Source organism: Pezoporus flaviventris, unplaced genomic scaffold, assembly GCF_033815535.1.
Source record: "Pezoporus flaviventris isolate CSIRO_AGI_PZ_B2104156 unplaced genomic scaffold, CSIRO_AGI_Pfla_v1 ptg000001l, whole genome shotgun sequence".
NCBI lineage: Eukaryota > Metazoa > Chordata > Aves > Psittaciformes > Psittacidae > Pezoporus > Pezoporus flaviventris.
The window spans coordinates 28221579-28245911 of record NW_026892549.1 but is presented as its reverse complement, the minus strand read 5'-3'; the positions used below and the strand labels follow the sequence as shown (position 1 = coordinate 28245911).

Sequence of the window (24333 nt, the reverse complement as noted above, 5' to 3'; positions counted from 1 at the left end):
AAGAAATCTAATACAGTAGTTTTATAAAGCATGTTCCTAACAGATCTCATTTGCACAGGTGGTCAGGGACAGCTGCATAAATTTAGTATTTGGTTTATATGAAAAATAATTATTACTTGAATATTAAGAAAAAGGTAGTACAATATCGCTCTTCTTGATTCCACACATAGGTCGATTTACTTTCTACTGCAGAGATTTAGTTCTATTGACATTGCTGAAAGTTTGCTAGCTTAAACAGAATACATCTGCATTTAATTTGTGGTGAACTAAAATGAACTGAAGAAGGGCTGAACCAAGTAAGGGGAATTTTATGTTTAATTGCTTTAATCTGCGTTTCTTCTAAAACAAACCTTCCTGAGAGAATATAATGCCAATGGTGAAATAGTAACATGTAAAGAAAAAAATTCTTAAAACAGATGTGAAATATGCTACTGCAGTGAAACCTCTTCTCCTCCAAAATACAATATATAAGCTCTGATACAGTTCACAGAAAAATAAATTATCTCTGAAGGCTTATGCAGATGTTCAAATTCATGGTAACAACAGAAGGTAAGACTACATACACCAAGGAAAATACCATGCTAACTTCTAAGAGTCTTGCTATCACTTGTTTTATTTGAACTAGGCAAACTTCACAACAGCTTTGCTTTGGGACAATAGAAGAGAAAAAACCTAAAGTATCAACATAAGTAGGGGAAATCCCTCAGAACTAAAACATTATAGTCAAAGGACTAAATGTGCATACTGCAGGAAATCTGAAGCTTGGTTCATAATCCTTAAGCCTGTGATTTTAATGACTACATATGGTGCTAAGTTTCCTCTGCACTCTCACTCTGATGCCGTGCAGCAAGTAGTTGCATATATTACAAACATTATACATACATTTATATACACACACACTTATATGCATAAGAAGGGGTGAAAATATATCTGTATATATTTTGCACACACCCCCACATATCTCAGAAAAATATACAATAAGCTCTGTGCCAAAGATCTAATTGTATCATCTATATGAGAAGTGACATTAATATGAATATCAAAAGCAAGCTGGCTTTTGTTAGACACTTCCATTATAATGCTGCACAGCCATTTCTAAATGTAATGGGATTGAATTTTTCATGTATCTGTTTTGTAGTTAAAAAAAAATTACTTTTTTCTGTGACTCTCCTAAAATAGCAGAAAAGGGTCTTAAGTTTCTCTGGCTTCCTTGGTGACCGTCCTTCAAACAATCTGAAAAAGAAATAAAAGCAATTAATTAGATTTCAGGGATAGAATCCATAGTAATTAAGCTACTTACTGCCATTTACACCGTTTAGCATTACGCATGTATTTCTATTAGCCTTGTAATTAAATACTCTGCTGTGGAAAGCACCCTCTAGACAGACCCTCTTTACCATGGGTCTTTAGGAGTAACAAGTTCATTCACCTGCTAAGTTTCTGACAAAGATGTTACATGAATGTCTATCTCACTCATGGATTTCGTAATATCAAAAGAATGTAATTTCAACATAAACATCCAGGAAAGATACTATTCTTACTTGCAACAAACTGGCTTGGATTAAAGTAAGTGACCAAGGGGTGAAGACATGTATGCTGAATACTCCAAGATCCAAATGTCTTACCCTACTTTCAGCTCAGTGAGTTGTGGAGAATTAATGCAAACACATTACTTTCAAGAGATGCACTGTACCAGCAGTGCTCCTAAAGAAAAGAACCTACCCCCAACAGAAGTGGCTTCATCCACTGGGCTACTACCAGCATTCTAACATTCATTTGTAAAAACCTAAGCATTAAAAAGAAGCATCTATTTTTAGCCATTAAGCGAATGTAATCTTTTAAGGTTAGCTGAAATACTTTCACTGCATCATCTATCCTCCAGCAACTGGAACACGCATTACTTAATTTCCCTTCTAACAAAGTGACATGGTATTGTTATTGGCAATACATAATGGAATTTATCTGCAAGGAAGAACAGCGGCAACTTCAGAAATAATATCCTTTGAGTAGGAAATTCACTAAAAGATGGCTAATACAGTGAAAGCCCCGAGGATGTAAGACTCCTCTGCAACAGTCTAAGTAAAGGAATGACACAACATTATTCATTTGTTTCCATGTACTGGAATGACAACCTGCCTTTAAAACCAGAATGCTATCAGATGAATGTAGCTTTCAGTAGCAAAGTGAACTAGATTTTTTTTCAGTATTTAAAAATTCCTATGAAGTATACACATTGAAGAGTTCAATTTCATTCAAAAATCTATATTAAGTCACAGAAGCTAATTTTTATTAATAAGGTTTTATGAAAACTATTGTATTCTTTGAATACTCAATCAGGAGTTTAAGGCAGCAAGCTCCAGACTTTGTCCGTTTTAAATGGCCCAATATGTAATTTCTATCAAGGGGCTGTGCTTGTGCCAATAATAAGGGGTTCATAAAATAAAGACTTGATATGTGTGTGTGGGCATGCATGCACATGTGTGCAGGTCTTGCCTAAATGCAATTAATCAGGTAAATTCTGACTTTTTACCTGAAAGTCTCATTTGGTGTAACTCCTTTAAACTGGTTAATTTACCTATTATCCCAGTCATCTTTTACTAGTTTTTTGCCTCTTTACCTCAAACTGAAATCTTGCTCATGTTGCAAATTCTTGGGAGAGAGTTCTGCGTGTCACAAAGGTGATACATGATTCTGCATAACTAGCAGACCAGGCAGAAGTCCAGAACTGGAAAAACTATGCCTGAAATAAGTCACATCAAGCTAAAAGGCAATGGCAAGGCAGATGAAACAAAGTTAATGCATCACAACTGTTCATTAAAATGAACTCTCTCTGCCAAGTAGGGAATTTCAACTATTATTTTTTCACATATGAAGTAGTCAGTATGGGCTTCTCTTTTGTTAAAGACTGTGATAACTACCTATCTTGTTTCTCCTCTGGGATCAAAGCTAGAGTAATGCTCATTTGCTTCTGACAAATCTCATTTCCCAAAATACCTTACATAATTACCAGTGAGGAAAGATATCTGTATTGTGTATTTCTGTTCTAGCCCTATATAACTGGGCAAAATCCACAGGGCAGCACAGAAGAACTTGGAAAGCTCTGGGTTCTGGCACAGGCATCCCTTGCTGCAGAGGAATACTCCATACAATGGGGATAGAAGAATACTGCGGCATTCAAAATTATCTGTATTTCGATCCAGTACCTATATGAAACCACGAACTACATGCATCAGATCTTATACAGCAGTTAGCCCAAGAGCTCTCATCACCTCCCCCTCCTGACAGTGCTCACTGCTTCACTATGACATAACAGAAATTGTACTTCCTCTTCAAAAATCCACTGCTAAATACAGGAAAATTTTTTTTAAGAAAATTATTTACTAAAAACAAAAATGTGCAACACCAGTTCTGCACCCATGTTTTAGGACTGAATCCATCACAAGTTATGTTTGTCCAAAACCAAACACACTCAATAAAATGACCACCCTTTACAGCAGGTTGAAGACTCCAAGTCTTAGATGAACATGCTTGGATTTACTTCATATTTTGTGTGTTTAGACTTTTCCTTTACAAGCAAATTACTGGCAAACTGCAGATGGTTATCTGCAAACATGCTTTTTATTATATATGCTTGAAAAATACAAAACACTAGTATATTGCTTTCATATTTTCATATAACCAGACCAAGGAACTCAAAATAGTTGAAGTGGTTTAAAACATTAGCAGTCTGTCTTAAAGGCCAATCAGACCATGGAAAATCCTCACAAATTAGCCTTAGACTCTCATAGTATTTTTTGATTAACTGATATTCATTCAGTTGAATTTGATTGCTTTGTATGGTCTTTTAAATTTCCACAGAAAAATCGTATCAGAAGGACAGAAGGACATCAATGATTCAGAAGACTTTCATCAGGCTATACTAAAGTCAGAAGCACAGGAGAAAATCAAACACTTCCCCCCCCAATACATGCAAGCAGCCAAGCTCCCTTAAGTGCAGCACAGAGTAACCAGTCATCTATGTGACTGCAACAGTAAAAGCTTAAGTGAGGATATAACATGACAAAGTTATGAACATTTTAACCTTGAACCTTACTTCTGAAATAATCAATTAGGCAACAGGAGAACCTTTATTTCTGAAACAAGTATCTCTAATTTGAAGAACAAAGCTAGATAAAGAAAATTCTACTTCAAGCTCTGAGACATATATTCTACTAAAAAAAACACCAACCTACCACACGAAAATAAGTGGAAACCACATAATCAATTTCCTGACAGAATAACTCGAGGCCAAAACCCATTAATTCCAATTAAAGAACTCATCCAAATGAAGTGCACTGTAAATCAAATGCATTGCACTGCAAGCCCACTTTCAGTCAAAGTAATTGAAATATTACAGGTAATTGCATATGTAAGCTGTTTCGCTTCATACAAGATGTTCCCATTGCCATGCAGCTAACTTCAATTTAGTAGATGCAGGAGCTAAGAAAGCTTGCAGGGCTCATCACCAAACACAGCTGCAAACTTATCTCTGGCTTCCCAGCCAGGGTAGCAGCAATGTTAATCAAATAAAAAACCTCTACAGAGATACACGCAAGGAATTGAGGAATCAAAGTCAGAATTCAAAACATAAGAAAGTACATATGTGAACAGTGTCAAACATAAAATAGATTGGGAAAACAAACAATTTAAAAAAATTCTCATCAACTGTCAGTAAACATACAGTAGAGTTACAAGGCAATAGTTTATGCTATTTAAAAAATTATTACAAAAATGTGTGCATTTGTTTTGCTTTAGCATTTCCCTAAAATTCTAGGGTGGAAAAATGCATTTTTAAAGTGCAATCAGTAGTCTGTTTTTTACAGTCTCATTGAATATAAATTCAAGATTGTTTTATTTTAAACCAAGATTTCCACCTTAGAAAGCTGGAGGCAACAGCTCTAAAGAACCTGCTCCTAATCCTTTGAGTGCTGAGGCAAGCAGCAAATTCGCAAAGTACTTCAAAGGCTGCATTTTCCACTGACTCAACATCAACATGATTTAATAACATTAAGAGCTACACAAAAGTGACCTCGGCATGCACATAGTTTACTGGGGAAAAGCTGAACCGGCTTAAGTAAACAGTTCTGAAATTCATTGGTTCCGATTAATGTATAATTAAAATACAGTCGTTTACTTGTAAAATTTAATTCCCAAGGAGCTAAACTGATCCCTTGATATTACTTGAAGAACTGGCTCCAGTAATTTTTACAAGCAGAAGGAACCATTACAGTCATATGCTTTAAACTCCCAGTTAAATAATTCCATACGGTATTTCCATCCCCAGTCTTTATCTTCCCATCCCCAGGCTGGGTTTCCTTTGAATGTTTTTTTTTTTTGCAAAGGATATAATCATGTCTTTATATTGAATTTGGAACCTATCACAAAACTCAGAAAGCCATCTATGTGGTAATAATATGCAAAAATTTGCAATATGGATTATACTTCACAGAATATTTCCCATTCATAAATCCACATCATTTCACATGTTCTGTTTGCGAAAGTGTGAATACACAAGTTTATAGTTACAGTCTCCACAGTTAACTATGTGTGCTATTTCTTGACTACCACAGATATTAGAAAGTGTGTTTTTCTTTACTGCTATAGTTGATGATACACTTGTATAATTTTTTGTATTTATTTCTGTTTAAGAAAAACTCTTGGTGAGTTAGGAGTCTTAAGATACGTCAGATTGATACTTGACTTTGGTGAAATGACAAGATACTAACTCCAAGTACTCAGCACCAAAGAAAAGCAGTGTAAAATGTTCTACCATGAGGACCTAAACCAAGAGACATCCTACAGCATGGTACAGCTACGTTTTGGGCTAAATTACTACTTTTACTAAACTAACAATAAAATATTCAGATTAAGTATGGGTTTAATCACTACAGCAAAGTAATTATACCAGACTTGTTAAGAATAAAGTCCTTTTAAAGCTGTCTATTTAAAAACGATTTCATCATTTACCACACACAAATGTTAAATTTTAAATTTTTCAGAATAAAGTACTCCATTCAAGGCTAATTAGGAAATATACCCAAGTAAGGCATAACAGAATCAGGAGCAGTACCTGCAAACTCAGAAAATCTAGAACCGCTCATGAGAAGAGCGACGCATCTCTCTGCCAAAACCAAGTTCTCTCGAAGTCATCGGATAATTTATTCCCCAAAGAAAACTCATTAGTATTGCAAAATTGATATTGTTTATGAAGAGACAATTGCATTACTGGTAAATTAAATTTCAATTCTCCTGCATAAACATACTATAGTTTGCCCATTTCCTTTCATACATTATACATGCCATAAGAGACATATATCTTAACTAGTGGGTTTTTTTTTTTCCTCCCACCTCATTTCCAGTCACTTGAGATTGCTTTAAAGGTTTGTTAGACAAAGCAATTCAGTCCTAGTGGAATACTAGTGGTTACAGACCAGAACATGCATTAATGTATGTGCCAAAAAGATCTACCATGCTTATGTCATTAGACACACTAACTTTAGTTAAGACTTCAGTTGTTTTGAAGGGAACTACTACAGATGCATAGCATGTCCTGTTTAACTACAGCAGGTTTTTGAAAAAGGCAAACAGAGGAGTTATTGTAACTTGACAAAACAGCTAGGAATGGATCTGTAGCAGGTCAAAGTCACAGCAAAAGCAGAGTGGGTACTTGACAAACCCTTCCTTTTCAAAGGGAAAGTCAACCTGAATACTGACTCAAAACAGCAGAAGAGAAGCTTTTTTCCTTTTAGTTTACTTTTACATATAACAACCTAGGTAGCTTCCTAAATTACCAAATTCTATATAGCGTGAAGATAAAGGTCTGATAACTTGGTCAACAGGGAGGGGAAGAAAAACCTCCACAGTGCAAAGTCTTGTGTGACAGTGGATAGCATCCATCCCAGCATCTTATAAAAAAATAAATGCAAGAAAGTATAGTTCAAACTTTTCTTTAACAAACTTCAAGAGGAAGGTATTTTTTATGAAAGTGCTATAATAAACCACAAACTATTCACAAAGAAGATCAATTATGAACATCCCCATAAGAAACTACTTTAAACTGTGCAACCAACATCATAACTGTAAAGATGACCTCAGAAGAGTCAATGCAATTCGTGCTCTACATTCAACCACCATGCAACTTCCATGGTAAATTTATCAGTAAGAATAAAATAACAAATTTCATTATTTCTTTCTTTTATAGAATCAGAATAGTTAGGGTTGGAAAGGACCTTAAGTTCATATAGTTCCAACCCCCCTGCCATGGACAGGGACACCTCACTCTAAATCATATCACCCAAGGCCTCATCCAACTTGGTCTTGAACACTGCCAGGGATGGAGCATTCACAACCTCCCTGGGCAACCCATTCCAGTGCCTCACCACCCTAACAGGAAAGAATTTCCTCCTTATATCCAATCTAAACTTCCCCTGTTAAATTTTAACCCGTTACCCCTTGTCCTATCACTACAGTCCCTAATGAAGAGTCCCTCTCCAGCATCCCTACAGGCCCCCTTCAGATACTGGAAGGCTGCTATGAGGTCTCCACGCAGCCTTCTCTTCTCCAGGCTGAACAGCCCCAACTTCCTCAGCCTGTCTTCATACGGGAGGTGCTCCAGTCCCCTGATCGTCCTCGTGGCCTTTCTCTGGACTTGTTCCAACAGTTCCATGTCCTTTTTATGCTGAGGACACCAGAACTGCACACAATACTCCAGGTGAGGTCTCACGAGAGCAGAGTAAAGGGGCAGGATCACCTCCTTTGACCTGCTGGTCACTCTCCTTTTGATGCAGCCCAGGATACGGTTGGCTTTCTGGGCTGCGAGCACACACTGCCGGCCCATGTTCATTTTCTCATCGACCAACACCCCCAAGTCCTTCTCCACAGGGCTGCTCTCAATCTCTTCTCTGCCCAACCTGTAGCTGTGCCTGGGATTGCTCCAACCCAGGTGTAGGACCTTGCACTTGGCATGGTTAAACTTCATGAGGTTGGCATCAGCCCACCTCACAAGCGTGTCAAGGTCCCTCTGGATGGCATTCCTTCTCTCCAGGGTATCACCGAACCACTCAGCTTGGTGTCATCGGCAAACTTGCTGAGGGTGCACTCAATCCCACTGTCCATGTCAGCGACAAAGATGTTAAACAAGACCGGTCCCAACACCGATCCCTGAGGGACGCCACTCGTTACTGGTCTCCAGCTGGACATTGAGCCATTGACCACAACACTTTGTGTGCGGCCATCCAGCCAGTTCTTTATCCACCGAGTGGTCCATCCATCAAATTGATGTCTCTCCAATTTAGAGACAAGGATGTCGTGTGGGACAGTGTCAAACGCTTTACACAAGTCCAGGTAGATGACATCAACTGCTCTACCCCTGTCCATCAGTTCTGTAGCCACATCACAGAAGGCCACCAAATTGGTCAGGCAGGATTTCCCCTTAGTGAAGCCATGCTGGCTGTCACCAAGCACCTTGTTGATTTTCATGTGCCTTAGCATGCCTTCCAGGAGAATCTGCTCCAAGATTTTGCCAGGCACAGAGGTGAGACTGACTGGTCTGTAATTCCCTGGGTCATCTATTTTCCCCTTCTTGAAAATGGGGGTTATATTTCCCTTTTTCCAGTCGCCGGGAACTTCACCTGACTGCCATGATTTCTCAAATATGAAGGCCAGCGGCTTCACAACTTCATTCGCCAGCTCCTTCAGGACCCGCGGATGGATTTCATTTTTGTGATGTGGTATTTCTGCATAAAACTGTCCAATCTATTTCCATCTTATATATCATAAATGTGCTTTTAAAAAGAATTAAACTCTTTAAATTTAGCTTGATACTTTGAACAGAAGCAGTATTTTATGCTATTTAGTATTGTCTACTAGTATTCACACATACCAAAGCTCTCAAAGTTAAAGTACAAATTCCATTTTATTAAGTAGATTTGAAATGAATTATATTATTAATGACTTAATCATAGTAGCTCCATCCTTGCCAAGTACAAAAGGGAAGAATTCAATTAAATTACTCAGTATTTCATTATACACAGGTGACTTTCAGTCTGTAACATGATGAACAATCAAAATAGACAGTTAATGTCAAAACATACTACTAAACTAAGTGCTTCAGTGTCAAAGGAAGAATGCTCACTTTTCTTCTCCTCTCATCTGGCAAGACCAACAGGCAGGAGAGGAGAGGTAAAACATTGATTATGTACATTAACACTAACAGATACAACAGCCTTCCTTCCAATCAGCTGTACTTATTAGCTCATCCACCAGCATTCAAACAACCTGCTATCACCACTGTGGTAACAGCATCAAGCACTGGTGCACCAGAAAATGCTTAACAGAGGGAGAAGGAAAACAAGAAGAAAAAAAAGCAACAACAAAAAAAAAACAACACCCAAAAATAAAATTAAAAGTAAATTCTCAATATCTTGCACTGATTCTCTGTTATTCTGTCAAACATATCCTTCCAGTCCCCCTCTTATCCACTGCCTGTCACACCATACATTATACTTCAATAATATACTTATTAGCAAATGCAAAATACATGGGGAGCAGGTGTGGTGGTGTGGTACCATGATTCTGGTCCAACAAATGGTTACATGAAAAAAGGACTGAAAAAGGAAACTTACTAAAATCACCTAAATTGGAAAACACTGAAGAAGAGCCACTTTTAACCCTCAAGAACCAGAGGACATAAGCTTCCTTTCTGTTCTCCAGTTTGGCAACAATATTTTTGCACTTACATGAGTAAAAGTGGCTTTCTACACTATGTGACTAAGCTGAGCATTACCTCAATCATAATGCAAGAGGAAGGCCTGAAGGTTGTCTGCTGTATTGCTCCTTTTAAATAACATTTTTGGAACGTCCTATGAATGATAGTGCTAGGAAGCCAAGTCAGAGAACAAAGGAGCACTGACTGGAATAGAGCAAAAAATCCTGTATATACTGGTCATTATTTAAGTCTATGACAGGAAACTATTTTCCTAACAATTTGCCAACACTTTTTTGTTTAAAAGTAGCCCAAAATAGTATGTCCCAAGTTAATCACTAGTACCACACTGCATTACTGTGAATTTACATTGCTGTGTAATGTTCACAGAAGAGAATATGAATTTACTCCGGTGATTTAACAGCATTTTATTCCATAGTTGGCAAGAATTTAACTGCTCAATTTATAATATGCTTAAGTTACAAACACTGGTACCTTGAAGTACTTTAAAAAAAAGCAAAAAAAAAACCCCCAAACCAACCGTAAAATTCAGCTAAAAGTGTGTAGGTGGTGCAGCCAAAGAGAACTCTTTCCAGAACTTTACTGTCCTCTTTCACTGCTTTGAACATAGATCATTTTTATACATTGATGGTACTTTTCACTTATTTGTTCTTATGAACTAATGGTGGAAAAATATGCTGAATTGTATGGTACAGTAATGCCCACCCACATTTCTCTTCTGTAACCCACTGCACTACTGGAATAAACACCAAGACGGTCACCCTGGTCTCTCTTCTGAAATATGTAGCATAGAGAAACCTTTCCCAGCCCTTAAAGACAGCAAGCACCAAAACTGTTGTTAGCACATGGGCGTGCCTTACAATTTATTCTGGGAAGTTCTAGTCTAATACTGCTCTTATGACACACAGAGTGTGCTGGATCACAGGTAACAGTATTTTTGTATATCATCTCAGTTTTCAGAGCATATACACTACATATGTTAACTGTGAGGAATAAGAAAGCCTCTAAATCAATAACCAATCCAAGCTCCAGCCTAATAAACTTAAGGTTGATCTATACAGACTTGTATGGACATGCCCAGAAGAAAAACTCTTATTTCCTATCTTCAAGTCTATGTGAACCATAATATTTCTGCAGCAGGAAATACCTTCGTCCTCTTCCCCCATTTAAAATTGAAATAAGCATATTTAAAAAATAAAAGATGTGAAGAAAAATTTCTGTAAGTTATGTAAGTTCTGTAGCACTGAGGAAAAAAGAGTAAGCATTTGTTTAAGAAATCAGTATCTTTAATTAAATTCTTACTGTGTTCTTGAAACCTTCTTAGGTTAACTTATAGGAAAAGGACAAACTTATTTTAACGTGCAGCTCTAACTGCTTTAAAACTACAAGAGATTATACAGATGCTGAAGAGGGAAGTCTTACTGATCTGACTTTATGTGCAGATCATGACCTGCTAACACAAAGGAGACAACAGAAACATGGCTGGGGAAACACCGAAGTTGAATTTGAATATATATATATATAGGACACTTGATGCACAACTGAAATATCCCATTTGCAGACGAATGGCTTTTGAGGAGGTTGGGAATTCTTTCAGCCTAATTATGCCAGAGCAAGAACATGTCTGCACATATGCATGCATGAAAAACAGAAAAATTTGGAATGCTAAGCATACCTTCCCTGTGCACGACATCCTTTCTTACTAAGTTGCATAGTTTTCTTGTCACTTAGAAGCAAAAAGAAAGCAAGCAAACTACTGAAATTACTGACAGAAACATGAAAGAAACAGTAAGTTTCTCCTCTAAATAACAACAATAATATTTTCATTGAAGTGTTATCAGCTTCATTTACTCCAGAGTGCCATACCTGTTGAAGTTAATGTCTGGATAACTAGAATATTCAGACTTCATCTTCGCATTGCGACGTGGAAAAGTACAGAAGAAAGCATTAGCTAGGAAACTAGCAATCTGTTCCTGTGACATTGTGATGGAGTGATTCATCTTTTGTTTCAGTAGAGGTATTGGCTACCAAAAAAAGAAGTGAGGGGGAGGGAGGGGCATGGCAGAAAGGAGGGAAGGAGAGAGAAAAATAATTAGCTTACCTGTTTTTAATTGAAAAAAACAGGAGCACAAAATTACATTTGTTAAATTAGAGCACGAGTAATTTAGGCCATGGGTGAACCCTTTAATCAGCAGCACCATTAAAGTCAAGAACAGTTTATTCAAGACAATTCAGGAAAAGCTTGCTTGACGAAGTGCAGATTTCTAATCAATAACAAAACAAAAGACCAAGAAAACAGAACTTATCAAACAATACCATGGGGAATAGAGAGGGGAAAATATAGATGGGGCATTGCAAATCTTGGGCAATCCTAAAACCTGACATAAAAGCCCACTTTCAATAGCTGTATACTTAAGAATCCTAAAGGAATGCTTTCAGCTACAATAACCATGCCTAATACTCTACAAAAAAATGCAGAAGTCATACTAAAGATCACCACTCTATGACTTGCTTTGAATTTTTTTTTCCATCCTACTTGAAGAAATAACACTGACAATATTTGCAGAAAGTGCATGATTATCTATTATTTTTATATGCAGTATGGACAAAAAGCTCAGTTTCACTCTGGTCTTCAGTTAGGAGTTAAAAAGAAACAAAGGAGTTGGGGGAACTAAAAAAAACCAATCCCCGGAAGCGTTACACATCTTCCATTTTACCAGGCTTTAGCCTCTTGATACAGAATTTTTGCTCACCACATCTGTGGCATTTTACTTATTTTCAAAAATATGTCATAAAACAGGATGGGGGGGGAGGGATATCAATCTGACTGCTGAGAAGTCCAGTACCAATTACAGTAAAGCCACTTGACAGGAGAAAGAGAACAGAGTTTTCGCTTCTTCCAGTATTCTCAGCCATCACCATTAGCCTAGCTCCAGGAAAGCTGAGCAGCTACATTTTAATCTTTTTAGTTGTGAATACAGAAATTGCTACTAATTTAGACTGTTGAATATACAGCCCTGTTTAATCCACAAAGCAAACAAGTTTTCCATCATTCTTATAACTACTACATTCACATTCACTGATTCTCATTCCATCATCTGGCTATTTAATTAATAAGCTCTATTGTGATGTCTGAAGGCACACAGCTAGAGGGGGGAAAAAAGCCTAAGAAGCTTTCTAATGTGTTCTACATGCCTATAAAAATGGAATATTTTGGACAGTGTGTTATACTGGAACAAATTCAGTTTTATGCCTAACCAAAAAAATGAGTCCAACCATGTTTTTCATAATTTTACACTGCCTAACAGTACATCATCTTTATAAAAGGGATTACTACATGAACTTGCGAGTCTGGTGCTTGACTGTGCAGAAACTTTGTCACTTTCTCAAAAACATCCCCCATCAAGTGACTAGTAAAAGAATTTTAAAGAATGTTCATACTGTTTGAAATTATGTATCTGTTGCAGGACTCTGGCAACTTTCCTTACCCCTGCCCAACAAAATCAATTAAAAAAATTGTAACAAAGGAGCTTACAAACTCAAGTCCTTATCCTGCTAATGTGTTATCCGGCATACATCCTCACTTACTTGATCAGCCCTATTCACTTTTATCAGTTTTACTACCTACAGCACTGATTCTCATCACAACCATGAAGAATTACTTAAGGTTTGTATGTGCACAAATTTTGTGATGCTCCAGCTAAGATAAAATATGAAGGCTTAATGAAAATACTGTCTCCTAGGATCAAAAAAATTCTAAAATGAAAAATTAGATGCTTTAAGATTATTTAAGTATTTCAGTTAACTGTCATCTTCAAATCTGAAAGGTTGCATAGTCATCTCATTTAAGAAAAGCAAGAAGCAACTTCAACATATAGGAAGTGTTACCAAAGTTCAGGCTTAAAATATGACAGTGAGATATATTTACGTTCTATTACATCATTATAGATGTGCATTGTCCATTCTGCTCCCTAGACCTCAGCTACATTCAACACAAAAACTCTATCTTTTATTAAGAACATAACACAATCCTGGTGTTTTGACCTTAGGCATTAGTTGCAGTTTGCAGAAAAGTGGTCTGCCACAGAGCTAGCTGTGTTTGCTTACCTGGGTGCAGATACTAGGGAGACAGAGTGCCAGCTTGACCATATCAGGAAGAATGGACTGGAACAAATGTTGAGCCTCTGCATCTTCAAGAACCTGTTAAAAATAAAGATAAAGGGAGGGGGAGAAGGTTTTTACCTCAGAAATAACAACTGTACAAAAAGTTTGTGAGATCAGGACCCATCCAAAAGAAGTGATAGAAAAAAATAGGTCCTATTAATTTCATGCAAATCTGTAGCATTTTTTATGGTAGTACCTCACTGCATTTTACCTTGCAATAGTCTACTAACTGAAACACAGAAATAACTTTCACAGTTGCAGTTGAGAAAACAGATCACCAGATGCCCTATAAAGGAACACTGATTAAGTTATCACTTGACTCTCCAGAGCAATGAACCAAATTCTCGATTTATAAAAATCGCTACCTATCCATAAAAGTATTGGAATGATTTACTTAACTTTCATATTCAGGTCATAGTCCAAGACAAATACTTGTGACATTCTTCTGTTAAGAACATATGAAACACTGCTGGGTCAGATCAGTGGTCCACAGCAGCAGGAAATGCTTTTTAAGAAGAGTACGCAAGCTATTTTGAGCACTTTTTACTGTCCATTCTGTCAAAAATTATAGCCATTGGATTACATACCTTAAAGGGTGCAGCCTGTCTGGTCCCACATGCTGAAGTTGCAATCTTTTCAGACTCTCCCTGTAAGATAGCTGATCCCATGACTATTTTAGCTACCCCTCTCTACCTGCTCTAACATTCTTCCTGAGAAGGAACACCAGAATTGACAATGATGAAAAAAACAGGCACACCAATGTTTCAAAAGGCTTTTCAAAGCTTCTAAACTCAAGACCAAGTCATATCAAACCCTTCATGTCCTATTCTCAATTCTCTTTCTGACACTGCCTGGCCCACTGCTGATATGTTTGGCTGCCAAAGCATATCAGAGAAAACAAAGGCATTCAGAGAAAGTCCAAAATTGATCTGAGTTGTAACTGCCAGATCTGAGCTCAATATCACATACTCAGGGTTTAGATGAACTCACATCCCCTTTCATATATCATACCCCTGTTTTTAAAAGATACAAATGGTTCTTTACAGTGGACAGTGCTCTTCTAAGAAAAGCTAGGACAGCCACATGAATGGGAGGCTGCAAAAAGAAAAGTAACATAAAACAGTGTCTTTGCAATATGCAAAGCAGCAAAAAAGCGTGCGATATCCTCCAAAGTCCCATATCCTGACCAGTGAACAGGCTGAAGTAAACTCAAGGAGAAAAATGCCCATTCTCCATCTTCCTGTGCAGTGGCACATTTTTCCCATGATCTAAGGATCCAGGCATCAGATGTGACTGGCTGTTAAATTCGTGTGCTGTGTTTAAGGCAAAACACAGAGAAAAAAAGGAGGAAACAGAGAGGGAGAGGGAAAGAGAACACACTACTTGCACTACAGCTAAGGAACAGAAGGTCACAGGTCAGCCCTCTGCCTCCCTCTTTCCCCTGCATCCCTGGAATCTGTCTTTGAGACAACTACCTGCTACCCGCTTCTACCTTAAAATCATTAAAATTCTGAAACTGTGGCTTTAAAGGTACAGAATATTATTTTTCAAGTAAAAATGTTAGAAAATATTTGGATTTATTACCAATTTCACACAAAACCAATAGCAGACAGAATGGATGAAATGACATCAGGGTATTATCAACCTTAGTCTCTTCAACACTTAAGACTAATTGTCACAGAAAGCGATCATTTTGGTCATATAATCAAAGCTTTGTAATTCATACGTCAATGGAAAGTTTCCCACAGACTTCAGAATGTAAAAAACTAACGAATTTGTTGAGAAGAGGAAAATACAGTGCCTCTAATTCAAAGCATACTGCTTCCCACAAACAAAGTATTGTTGGAAGACTACCAACTTCTATTCTTCTAAGACCACTACAATAAATATAGAAGTATCTCTGCTCTACTCACTCCCATTCCAAGTGATACAAAGTGGTAAGACTACTCAGGAAGTTAAAATATGAACAAATGCTCAAAGGACAAACAACTTATGATAGGGAAGGCGGGGGGGGGGGGGGGGGTGGTGGAATAAAACAATCCCAAATACCTACACAGTTCCTTTCCATGCATTATGTATGCTGCTCATGGAGACATACAAACAAGGTTTTGATTAGAAGTTTTAAATTGAAACAAGAACTTACAAAGAACAGCAAGCTTAGGAAACATCAAAGTCATTTGGTATAACAGAGGAGGAATCTAAGTAATACACAAATTATTACTGAATGTAAACTTTCTTTTTTTAAGGTTAAGAAATGACCAAGATGCATCTCTCTTTCCTGTTTTTGGCTGCATATGCACCTACATATTTACACAGTATAAGTCACTAATTGAAAATTATGACCTAAACCTTTAGCATCATCTGCTCTAGCAGAAAACTCTTGTTCTTAGGCACAATGTTTTTAAGTGCCATAAGGTAACAAAGTGAGCTTTTAAAGGCTGGAATTTCAAATCTCAATACAGAAAATGAATATGTAAGTTAAATCTAATCAAAAGATGGCATTTAACCTCAGATGTCTACCAGGCTGTCAAATTCTGATATTCTCTCCCCTTCGGGTAACACTTTCTCTCTTTTAAAGCTGACATATAAATAGTGGCTGCTATGCTTTGCTGACTGCCACAGACTATACAGTATCACTTATCTGGTGACACATTATGGCACTGGACTTTGTCACAGCTGTCAAGACTTCAACCTTTTCTTTATGCTTCTTTGAAAACAACAGAATAATAGTATGAGACAATTTCTTCCCAAAACAGAAGCAGGGCCAGCAATTGCACAGCTCAGCTCTGATGCTGAATGCATAACTACAAAGGTCACTTGTTAAACAAAGGTCATTTTTTAAACTCTGAAATTTGACTTCTCCTTCTCCTTACCTTCCTGATGTTGTATCAGCATATACTCTCCTCTCTACATTACTTCTATGCATGATTTTTACTAGACATTCACTAATGAATCCTAAAACTTTGGAACTGTTAATGCCCTGAAGTGCTCTCATTTGACTTCAGACAGATTATTCTTATGGGGAAATGACAAATGGGGGGGCAGGGGGGTGTGTTAGTGAAGAGTGTTGGGTGCATGAAAATCTTACTACGTTTTTCACAAGTCACTTAAAGGACCACACAGCTTTAAGAAGATGATCTCTGTGAGTTCACAGACCTTGCCAAGAAACTCTTAACTATGACTGCTCTCTAATCAAACCACCAAACACCCCCAGCACCCTTATTTTAACTACTCCCCCTATTTAGGCAAAGGTTTCTTAAATACTGCAGAGAAGTACATCAATAGTTTTCTGGGTCAAACATAGTTTGTTTCTTCCTGGATATGTTACAACTTCACAAAATAGCTGCTGCAGTACATAACTTGAGAACTTGTTGTTCAACTACAGGTGCTGTATTTAAAACAAACAAAAAGCCCTAAAGAAACAAATGAACCTTTCTCCATAATAAACTTTCTCCCTAAAAAAACCCAACAACTTCTTGGGCAAGTATTCTGTCCCATGCTTCCCATTTACGTCTTGAAGCTATAACCCATTATTGAACAGTAGGCCAGAAATACATAACCTTCCTTGCTTAAGGTTTCTAAAACAAAAACCTAAGTAACTTCAGTCATGGGCATAGCCATGTAATCATAACTTACCCTTTCTGCCCATGGACAAATTCCTATCAGGTTTCTATGAAAAAGAAACCAAAAACCCACCTGCAAACCCCTGGCTGCTTGGCCCTCATCCTCTTTTGACCACTAAACCAACACACCACCACAGCTGGAGCTTTGTAAACCAACCACTGCATATTCTCAGCTATGCTCAGTGCAACACAGAGCCTGATATTATCTGTGGCAGTCTTTTCAGACTTCGAAAGCAGCAAGAAAGAGCACTCCATCAAGGAAAGCAAGAGGATTCCAGGATGGGGAGTGCTGACACTACACCTGTATCTGACAGTCATCCCACGATGCAAATGCCAACCTGGAAGAGCCTACCATAAGCACAAAGAATACCTGGTCACAGAATCAAATTAAGGTTTATTAAAGGGAACTCTCTTCAAAAAGCAGTGATTTCTACTGAGGTAAAATCCAGAGTACTTAGAGACGCATTACATACTCGCCTGTTGCTGCTGAAAGAGTGATGTGGTGTTGTACCCCCCTCAAACACACACAACCATATTTTTCACCCATGTTCATCTGATAATTTCCCGAGATCCTTCAGCTTGCTAATGCTACAGGAAAATAACCTGGAGGGGGGAGGCAGGGCAAGTCTTCCTCTGCATTAAGTCAAACTAGCCTACCAGAGTCATACACTGATAGATGTTGTGCAGGGTGAGCATTATGTGAAACAGAACTAGTCAAACCCCTTGTCAGTGGGCTACAAAGGCAGCTACCAGTTGCAACTCTTCTCACTGAAAAAGTAGTAATATTCTAGTTAGTATGAAGCTGTTACAACAAGCATCTCACTTTGAAGTCAATCTCCTAGTACAGGAATCTCTATTGATTTAGTAATGCGCTTTAAACTGGATACAATTCTTTTAAAGGCTGTAAGTACACAAACAGCAGGAGAAAGGACTGGATTTTCATTCTTAAGATTTGTTTTATAACTTAAGGAATTCCACTACATTAAAAGGTTGTCAACTTTTGATAAAGGAAAATATTTTAAGCATCGCAGCAATTTTAAACAACTGATCAGTTTCTCCTTTCCTTATTACGTATACATATCCTTTGCAGCTTCCTTCAGGATTTGAAATAAAAACAAACCTATACTGTTGACTTTATTCATAGCCCTGCAATCATGCAAAAAATTATTTAGGAATGAAATAAAAGCTGGGTTTATACCCCATATGAATCCCATATGAAAAGTATACAGAATCAGAGCTACAAAGCATGACTTGCCTTTTGCCAAAGAAATCATGTGGGGATTTCATCAGTACTTACACTGGAGCGACTGATTAAATGAACATGACTTAGGGCTCCAATTCATAAGACGCAAATGATTCAGCAAGCTGTAGCAGAGGTAAGAGCTCTTGGCCAAACTTGCATTGCAATTTTGCAAAATGAACGCTTGATACTGCAGCAAAGAGGCCTGACTAAACACAGCCGTAAGTAATGTCCTCTTGTCACTATAAACCAGTCTTCCAAAATGTAATGAACAAGTATGCCTGACCATCCTAATAAGAAGGACCTGAGGTAGCACAGGGTGACAGTGATGGTAGAGAGTTTAAATCTAGATCTGACAGCTCATCAAACCAAACAAACTGCACATAGAGAACACAAATTTGGACAGCTCTATCTATCACATGGGAAGGTAGAGTCATCACACCAACAGGCAACCAGCATGCTAAAACAGCAATGTCTTAACGCTTTCAATTTGTTTGGGTTTATTTCCCCATATTAACTTATGTGGCAGGTCAAGGACCAGCTGAACCACATCCTTAAGGATAAAGGGGAACACCAGAGTACTTCTACTTCTTCAGATTGTGTCTTACTTCCTAATTCTAATGGATTTTGACCTGACTTTTTCCTTCCCAGCTGCCGTAAGCCTCATGCAGTTTCTTAGAATGACTTTATTTCGGTTTGTAAGTGCTCTGTACCATCAGCTGTAATACTGATCTGCCTTTCCAGTAATAGCTTTCCTAATTATTTTAATGTAAGATATCATACATGGTAATGGCCTCCTTAACTAATTAGGCAAACTGCATAACTTTTATGTACTCTATTCACAGTAAGTTCATTCTCTTCATTTCTGGAATATTTTTCTTTTTCTTTTTTCACTGTCTCCAATTTGTCTCAAATTAAAAAAAAAAAACACAATAGTATCTGTGTACTTTTACAGGGCAGTTAAGATCCACCTGATAAATACTTCCAAGCTGAAAAACTGGATTGCAAATAGAGTTGTAGCAATCAAGTCTGCAATTCAAAGAAAATAAGGATATGTGAACAAAATAATACTATCCACATTCTCAAAGAGAAAGATTTGCTCAGTGCCACATACACTGAATATGTAGGCGGAACATGATATGAAGTCCAAGACAACTCGGAATGGTCTCCTGAAAAAACATAGGTCAGCTTTTGTAATTTTGCAGTTTTGGTGAGGATATCTGGAAAAGCAAGGAACTGAGGAAAAAAAGTAAAAAATATACTTGAGGAACAAGTGCAATAGGAACCTAGGTTTGAAGGACTAATTTCTTTATAAAACCGTTAACAGTCATGTTCTACCCATAAGCATTTAAAATGCTTTGTTTCATTCAGAAACAAAGGGACTGTGGCTCCCTTCCAAAAGGCTCCCATGTCACTGTCAAATGAGATATAAGAGTTCAATTGTGCTCTAGCACTATTATATAAGATACTGGTTCTTGTGCATTTTTTGATGTTAACAAATTTTATTTCCCACTTTTTTTTTTTCCTAGGGGATCCCACAGAAGAACCTCTCAGGCAGCCTGAAGCGTCTCCCTCACTATTCCCCCCCAACTAAGAGTTTCCTTTGAAAAAACACTTACATAAAAACTTGAGCATACTTAAGCAATCACAATATGTGGGTACTCCTTATTGTACTAGGTAATGTTGCCTTCATTTTCTTTTCCTCCCAGAGCAGCCTCTATGTACATGCTCTCCTCTCTTATACAGGAGTCACATGCGTTTCATATGCTGTTTGTGTACTGCTTACGCATGGTGCTGTCTAGATCCATGACTAGAACTCCTCAGTGCCCCAAAAAGCAACCAAGCCACTCTCTATAACTTTTATGTCTTTTACCTTAAAGTAAATCAGTGTCAGACTGCTCAGCAGGTTCAGCTGGGGGCAGGGGGAGGAGGAGGACAGCCTAAACAAGTTGTTATCAAGCAACTTCAAAACCTAATTAATATATTTAAGCTAATACACCCCCCCAAAAAATAACCCAAAACAAGCTTCACTAAGTTGTACTCTCTACAAAGCCTTTTCTTCTGGACAAGGAGTAGATGAATTAAACACATTCTGCCACAACTATCACTGTACTTGATACCTAGACAGAGATACTAGGCTGCAGACCACTAACTTGTATGGATAAGTAAAACAGATTATGTCAGAATGTCAAATATTATACATATAAACAAGATTGGAATCTAGAAGCAAAGCACAGGGTGGGAAGTGTGTGTTAGTTCCCACTTTATCAGGTTAATGAATGACCAGAACAGCAGGGAAGAATACTCTCATCTGCCTCTTTCAGTTTCCTTATAAAACTAATTCAGCAGGAAACACACTTAGCTGTCAAATCCATCCCATTTCTCAAGCACTTGTGTGATTAGAAACCAAAGGAAGGATAAAGTAATCTTTGGAGGGAAGAAGAAAAAAGCTCGTAATGCTGGATTATGCAGAGAAAGATCTTATTTGAGAAGAAGAATGTCTCTGACATTTATCAAAACCACAAACTGACACTTCAAAAGAAAAAAAGAAGACAGCTTACAAGGCAGAGGTTAATTCAATTTTGTTTAATTCCCCCCCTCCCCCATGAAGGCTCATTCACATATGCCAATCCAGCTCTGGAATGATCTCTCGGGTGTATCATCCCTGCAGGTTTCAAACTGCAGGTTTGTTCTCAAACTTTTCAACATTGTAAATAAAATGTGACAGAAAAAAAAAAGTATGTTTATTTTTTCATCTCAATGGTTTTAGAAGCCAAGTTTATACTTCCAAGGCACTGGAAATCTAACCTCAGTCATTTTCACTACAAGTAAGTGAAAACTCAATCCTCATACTCTACAGGCCACCAACAGGTTCTACCTGTACCCTCCTGCGAAGCAACTCTATCACAAATAGAAGCATCACAAGCATTTCCAAAGCAGTGGCACAGTCCTGGGAAGAACAGTTAAATACTGCTTCCTAAATACTTTTTGAGTTACTCTTGGGAAGTACAATGTAGTGAAAAGGACAATGACCTTGTTTCTATACCAGGGCTGTAACAAGGATTAAAAAGTATCGTTCATCTGACTGACACAAGCTAAGGCTGGAAATTATTCGTTTCTAGGTTCATTCAAAACTCTTAGCTCTCTAAACACAGTACTTGAAGGGGGGGGGGGGGGGGGGTAGAGGGGGATAATATTAAATACTGCCATGATTTTGAAAACATCTGCCATAGTGTAGTATTTGACTACATCATATAATTAACTTTTACAAAACTTTATTCAACCGTTTCTGAAACCAATAACATTGGCACTAAAAGCTTCATGAGACAATACAGCTATTGCCCTTTATGAAACCTTTATTTTCTTAATCATTAAAATAAAAAACACCCAAAAACCAAGTCAAGCACAGGCAGAAGGGGGAAAAGAAGGATGAAAAGATAACACAATAGCATTGCAATTTTCAACGAACCTATAGACTATTTTTTTGCGTGTGAGTTTTATAGACTCAAAATAACCAATATCTTAAGAAAAAAATATTTTGTTGGCCAAATAACACCCTGAGACCATTTCCAGGGTACACACTACACCACCTTTGCCACTCTTTAAATAAAGAATGCATGGTACCTAGTAACCAACTCTACAAGGAAGCAATAGAAACAAATACAGTTTTTCAGATAAAAAAAAGCAGGAGAAAAATCAGGCATACAGTTACAATACACTCCATTTATGCCTTCACAGTCATCCTAACAGCGGCAATGCCTCTTTACAACATCCCTACTTCCACAGACACTTTTTCAGAGCATCTCTTGAGAACTTTGACCATCGGAGTTTTCTTATTTTAACTTTTTAACTGCTCCAGACATATAAAATAAATGGGGAAAAAAATTCTAAAGGCGCAAAGCAGGTAGGGGAAGTCCTACAACCAAAATGAGTTTCAGTCATTTGGGATAAATAGGTGAGCATGGACAGATGATGATTTACACATAGCCCAGTGGAAGCAAAGAAATCTGTTCATCATCCCCCTGCCCACAAAACAGAACAAAAAGCAAATATTAGAAAATAGCTTCTAAAACCAGAACAATTATATTTAATATGTGTTTTTTTCTTTCTTAAACAGGAATATTCTCAATGCAGTGAAAAACCGAAAGAGATCCTCAGGATGTATCCACATTATCTCAAAACACTTAAGATACAACATAATTAAAACTCTGCACCTAGTACCTATAGACATCCTTTGCCTGGTAATTCTGAGTCAGTCTGATGCAATAGCCGTTGTGATGGTGCTTACAAAACATCACTTAAAGATACTCAACTATTTTTCTGAGAAAGTACAGAAAACTACAAATAAGCCTGTAATTCAGCACTCAATGCCATTTCTCCTGTATAATGCTTACCTTCTAATGTTTTGAAGGTGTACAAGATGCATACTTCCCCCACCCCAGAAGAGTTCATATTTTGTTCAATATGGGGATAAATTCCTTTCTGCTACTGTGAAAAGAAAATCCTTCATGGCACACTCAAAGGACCTTTTCAGTTGAGATTTCTAAAAAGGTAATCTGATGCAATGAAAATTGTTTGAAAACATCTGGACTAAAATGAAATGCAGCAAGGAGCAATGGACAGGCTATTTTCAGCCTTGGGACATTTTGTTTCTTGCTTAAAAGCCTACATTTGTAGTGCTGACATCTCTGTACAATGCTCACTTCTGTTAATACTGTCCAGACAATTATAAAAATGATTTATCAAAAACCCAGTCACCAGAACAATTTGGTACTTTAAAATTCCTTCTATTCCAGGATCACTGATTACAGCAATCATTTTTCAAGCAAGTCATTCAAACAACAAAACATACAGGAAAGACTGTCATGGTTCATAAGACCTACTAGGAAACAAGAGTGGGTTAAAACCTTATTAGAACATAAAATTCTCCCAAGCTATGCACAATACTTAACAGTAGCAGGTGGTTTTGAACAGTTCAGGCTTTTCCAAATGAGCGAAAACCCGGAGCTCAACCATATAAACCATCTAGACTACCCTACAGTCAAATCATCTTCAGATGTTGCATTTATAGTCCTTCCTTTAGATGAAAAAGGGAAATAATAGTAAAAAATATTGAAGTATAATTTCCAGAGTTTTCCAGGTAATTTCCAAAATTTCTTAAGGTTATTAAGTTTAATGTTATTAAATTAAGGTTATTAAGCTTAAAACCACACATACACACTTAAAGGCTGTGTGGCCCTGTGGCTGCTTGAAATTTTACAATTGGAGTATTTCGTTGAAAAGACAGCTCTTAATTTCATTCAAATCCACTCAGTGATCTCAAAGTTTAACCAGTCTTCTTAGAGAGGAAGCAGACATACTGCTAATATTTGCACATCTGACTTTTACGCTCAGTTCTCCAACATTTAGTATGTTCCATCTTAACTCACCTACTTGCATCTGACACATTTTCTGAAATTACCTAGCTCAGGCTTAATATGCTGTCATACCATGTAGTAACATACATTTAAATGAGAAAATATAGTTGGGAAAAAAATGCACTA

General features: G+C 37.4%; 1 protein-coding gene across 2 annotated transcripts in view; it reads right to left on the bottom strand.

The window, feature by feature from the left end:
- Window positions 1–24333, bottom strand: part of PARG (poly(ADP-ribose) glycohydrolase) — a 68997-nt gene that overhangs the window by 24302 nt on the left and 20362 nt on the right. For both annotated transcript variants that reach the window (XR_009742775.1, XM_061449766.1), the window contains exons 8-10: window positions 13871–13963; window positions 11630–11787; window positions 1154–1233 (exon numbers count right to left, since the gene is read on the bottom strand). Coding sequence is in view for 1 of the 2 variants with exons in the window: in XM_061449766.1 (XP_061305750.1) it covers window positions 1154–1233; window positions 11630–11787; window positions 13871–13963 (331 nt within the window). In the remaining variant the exon portion in view is untranslated. The remainder of the gene's footprint in view (window positions 1–1153; window positions 1234–11629; window positions 11788–13870; window positions 13964–24333) is intronic.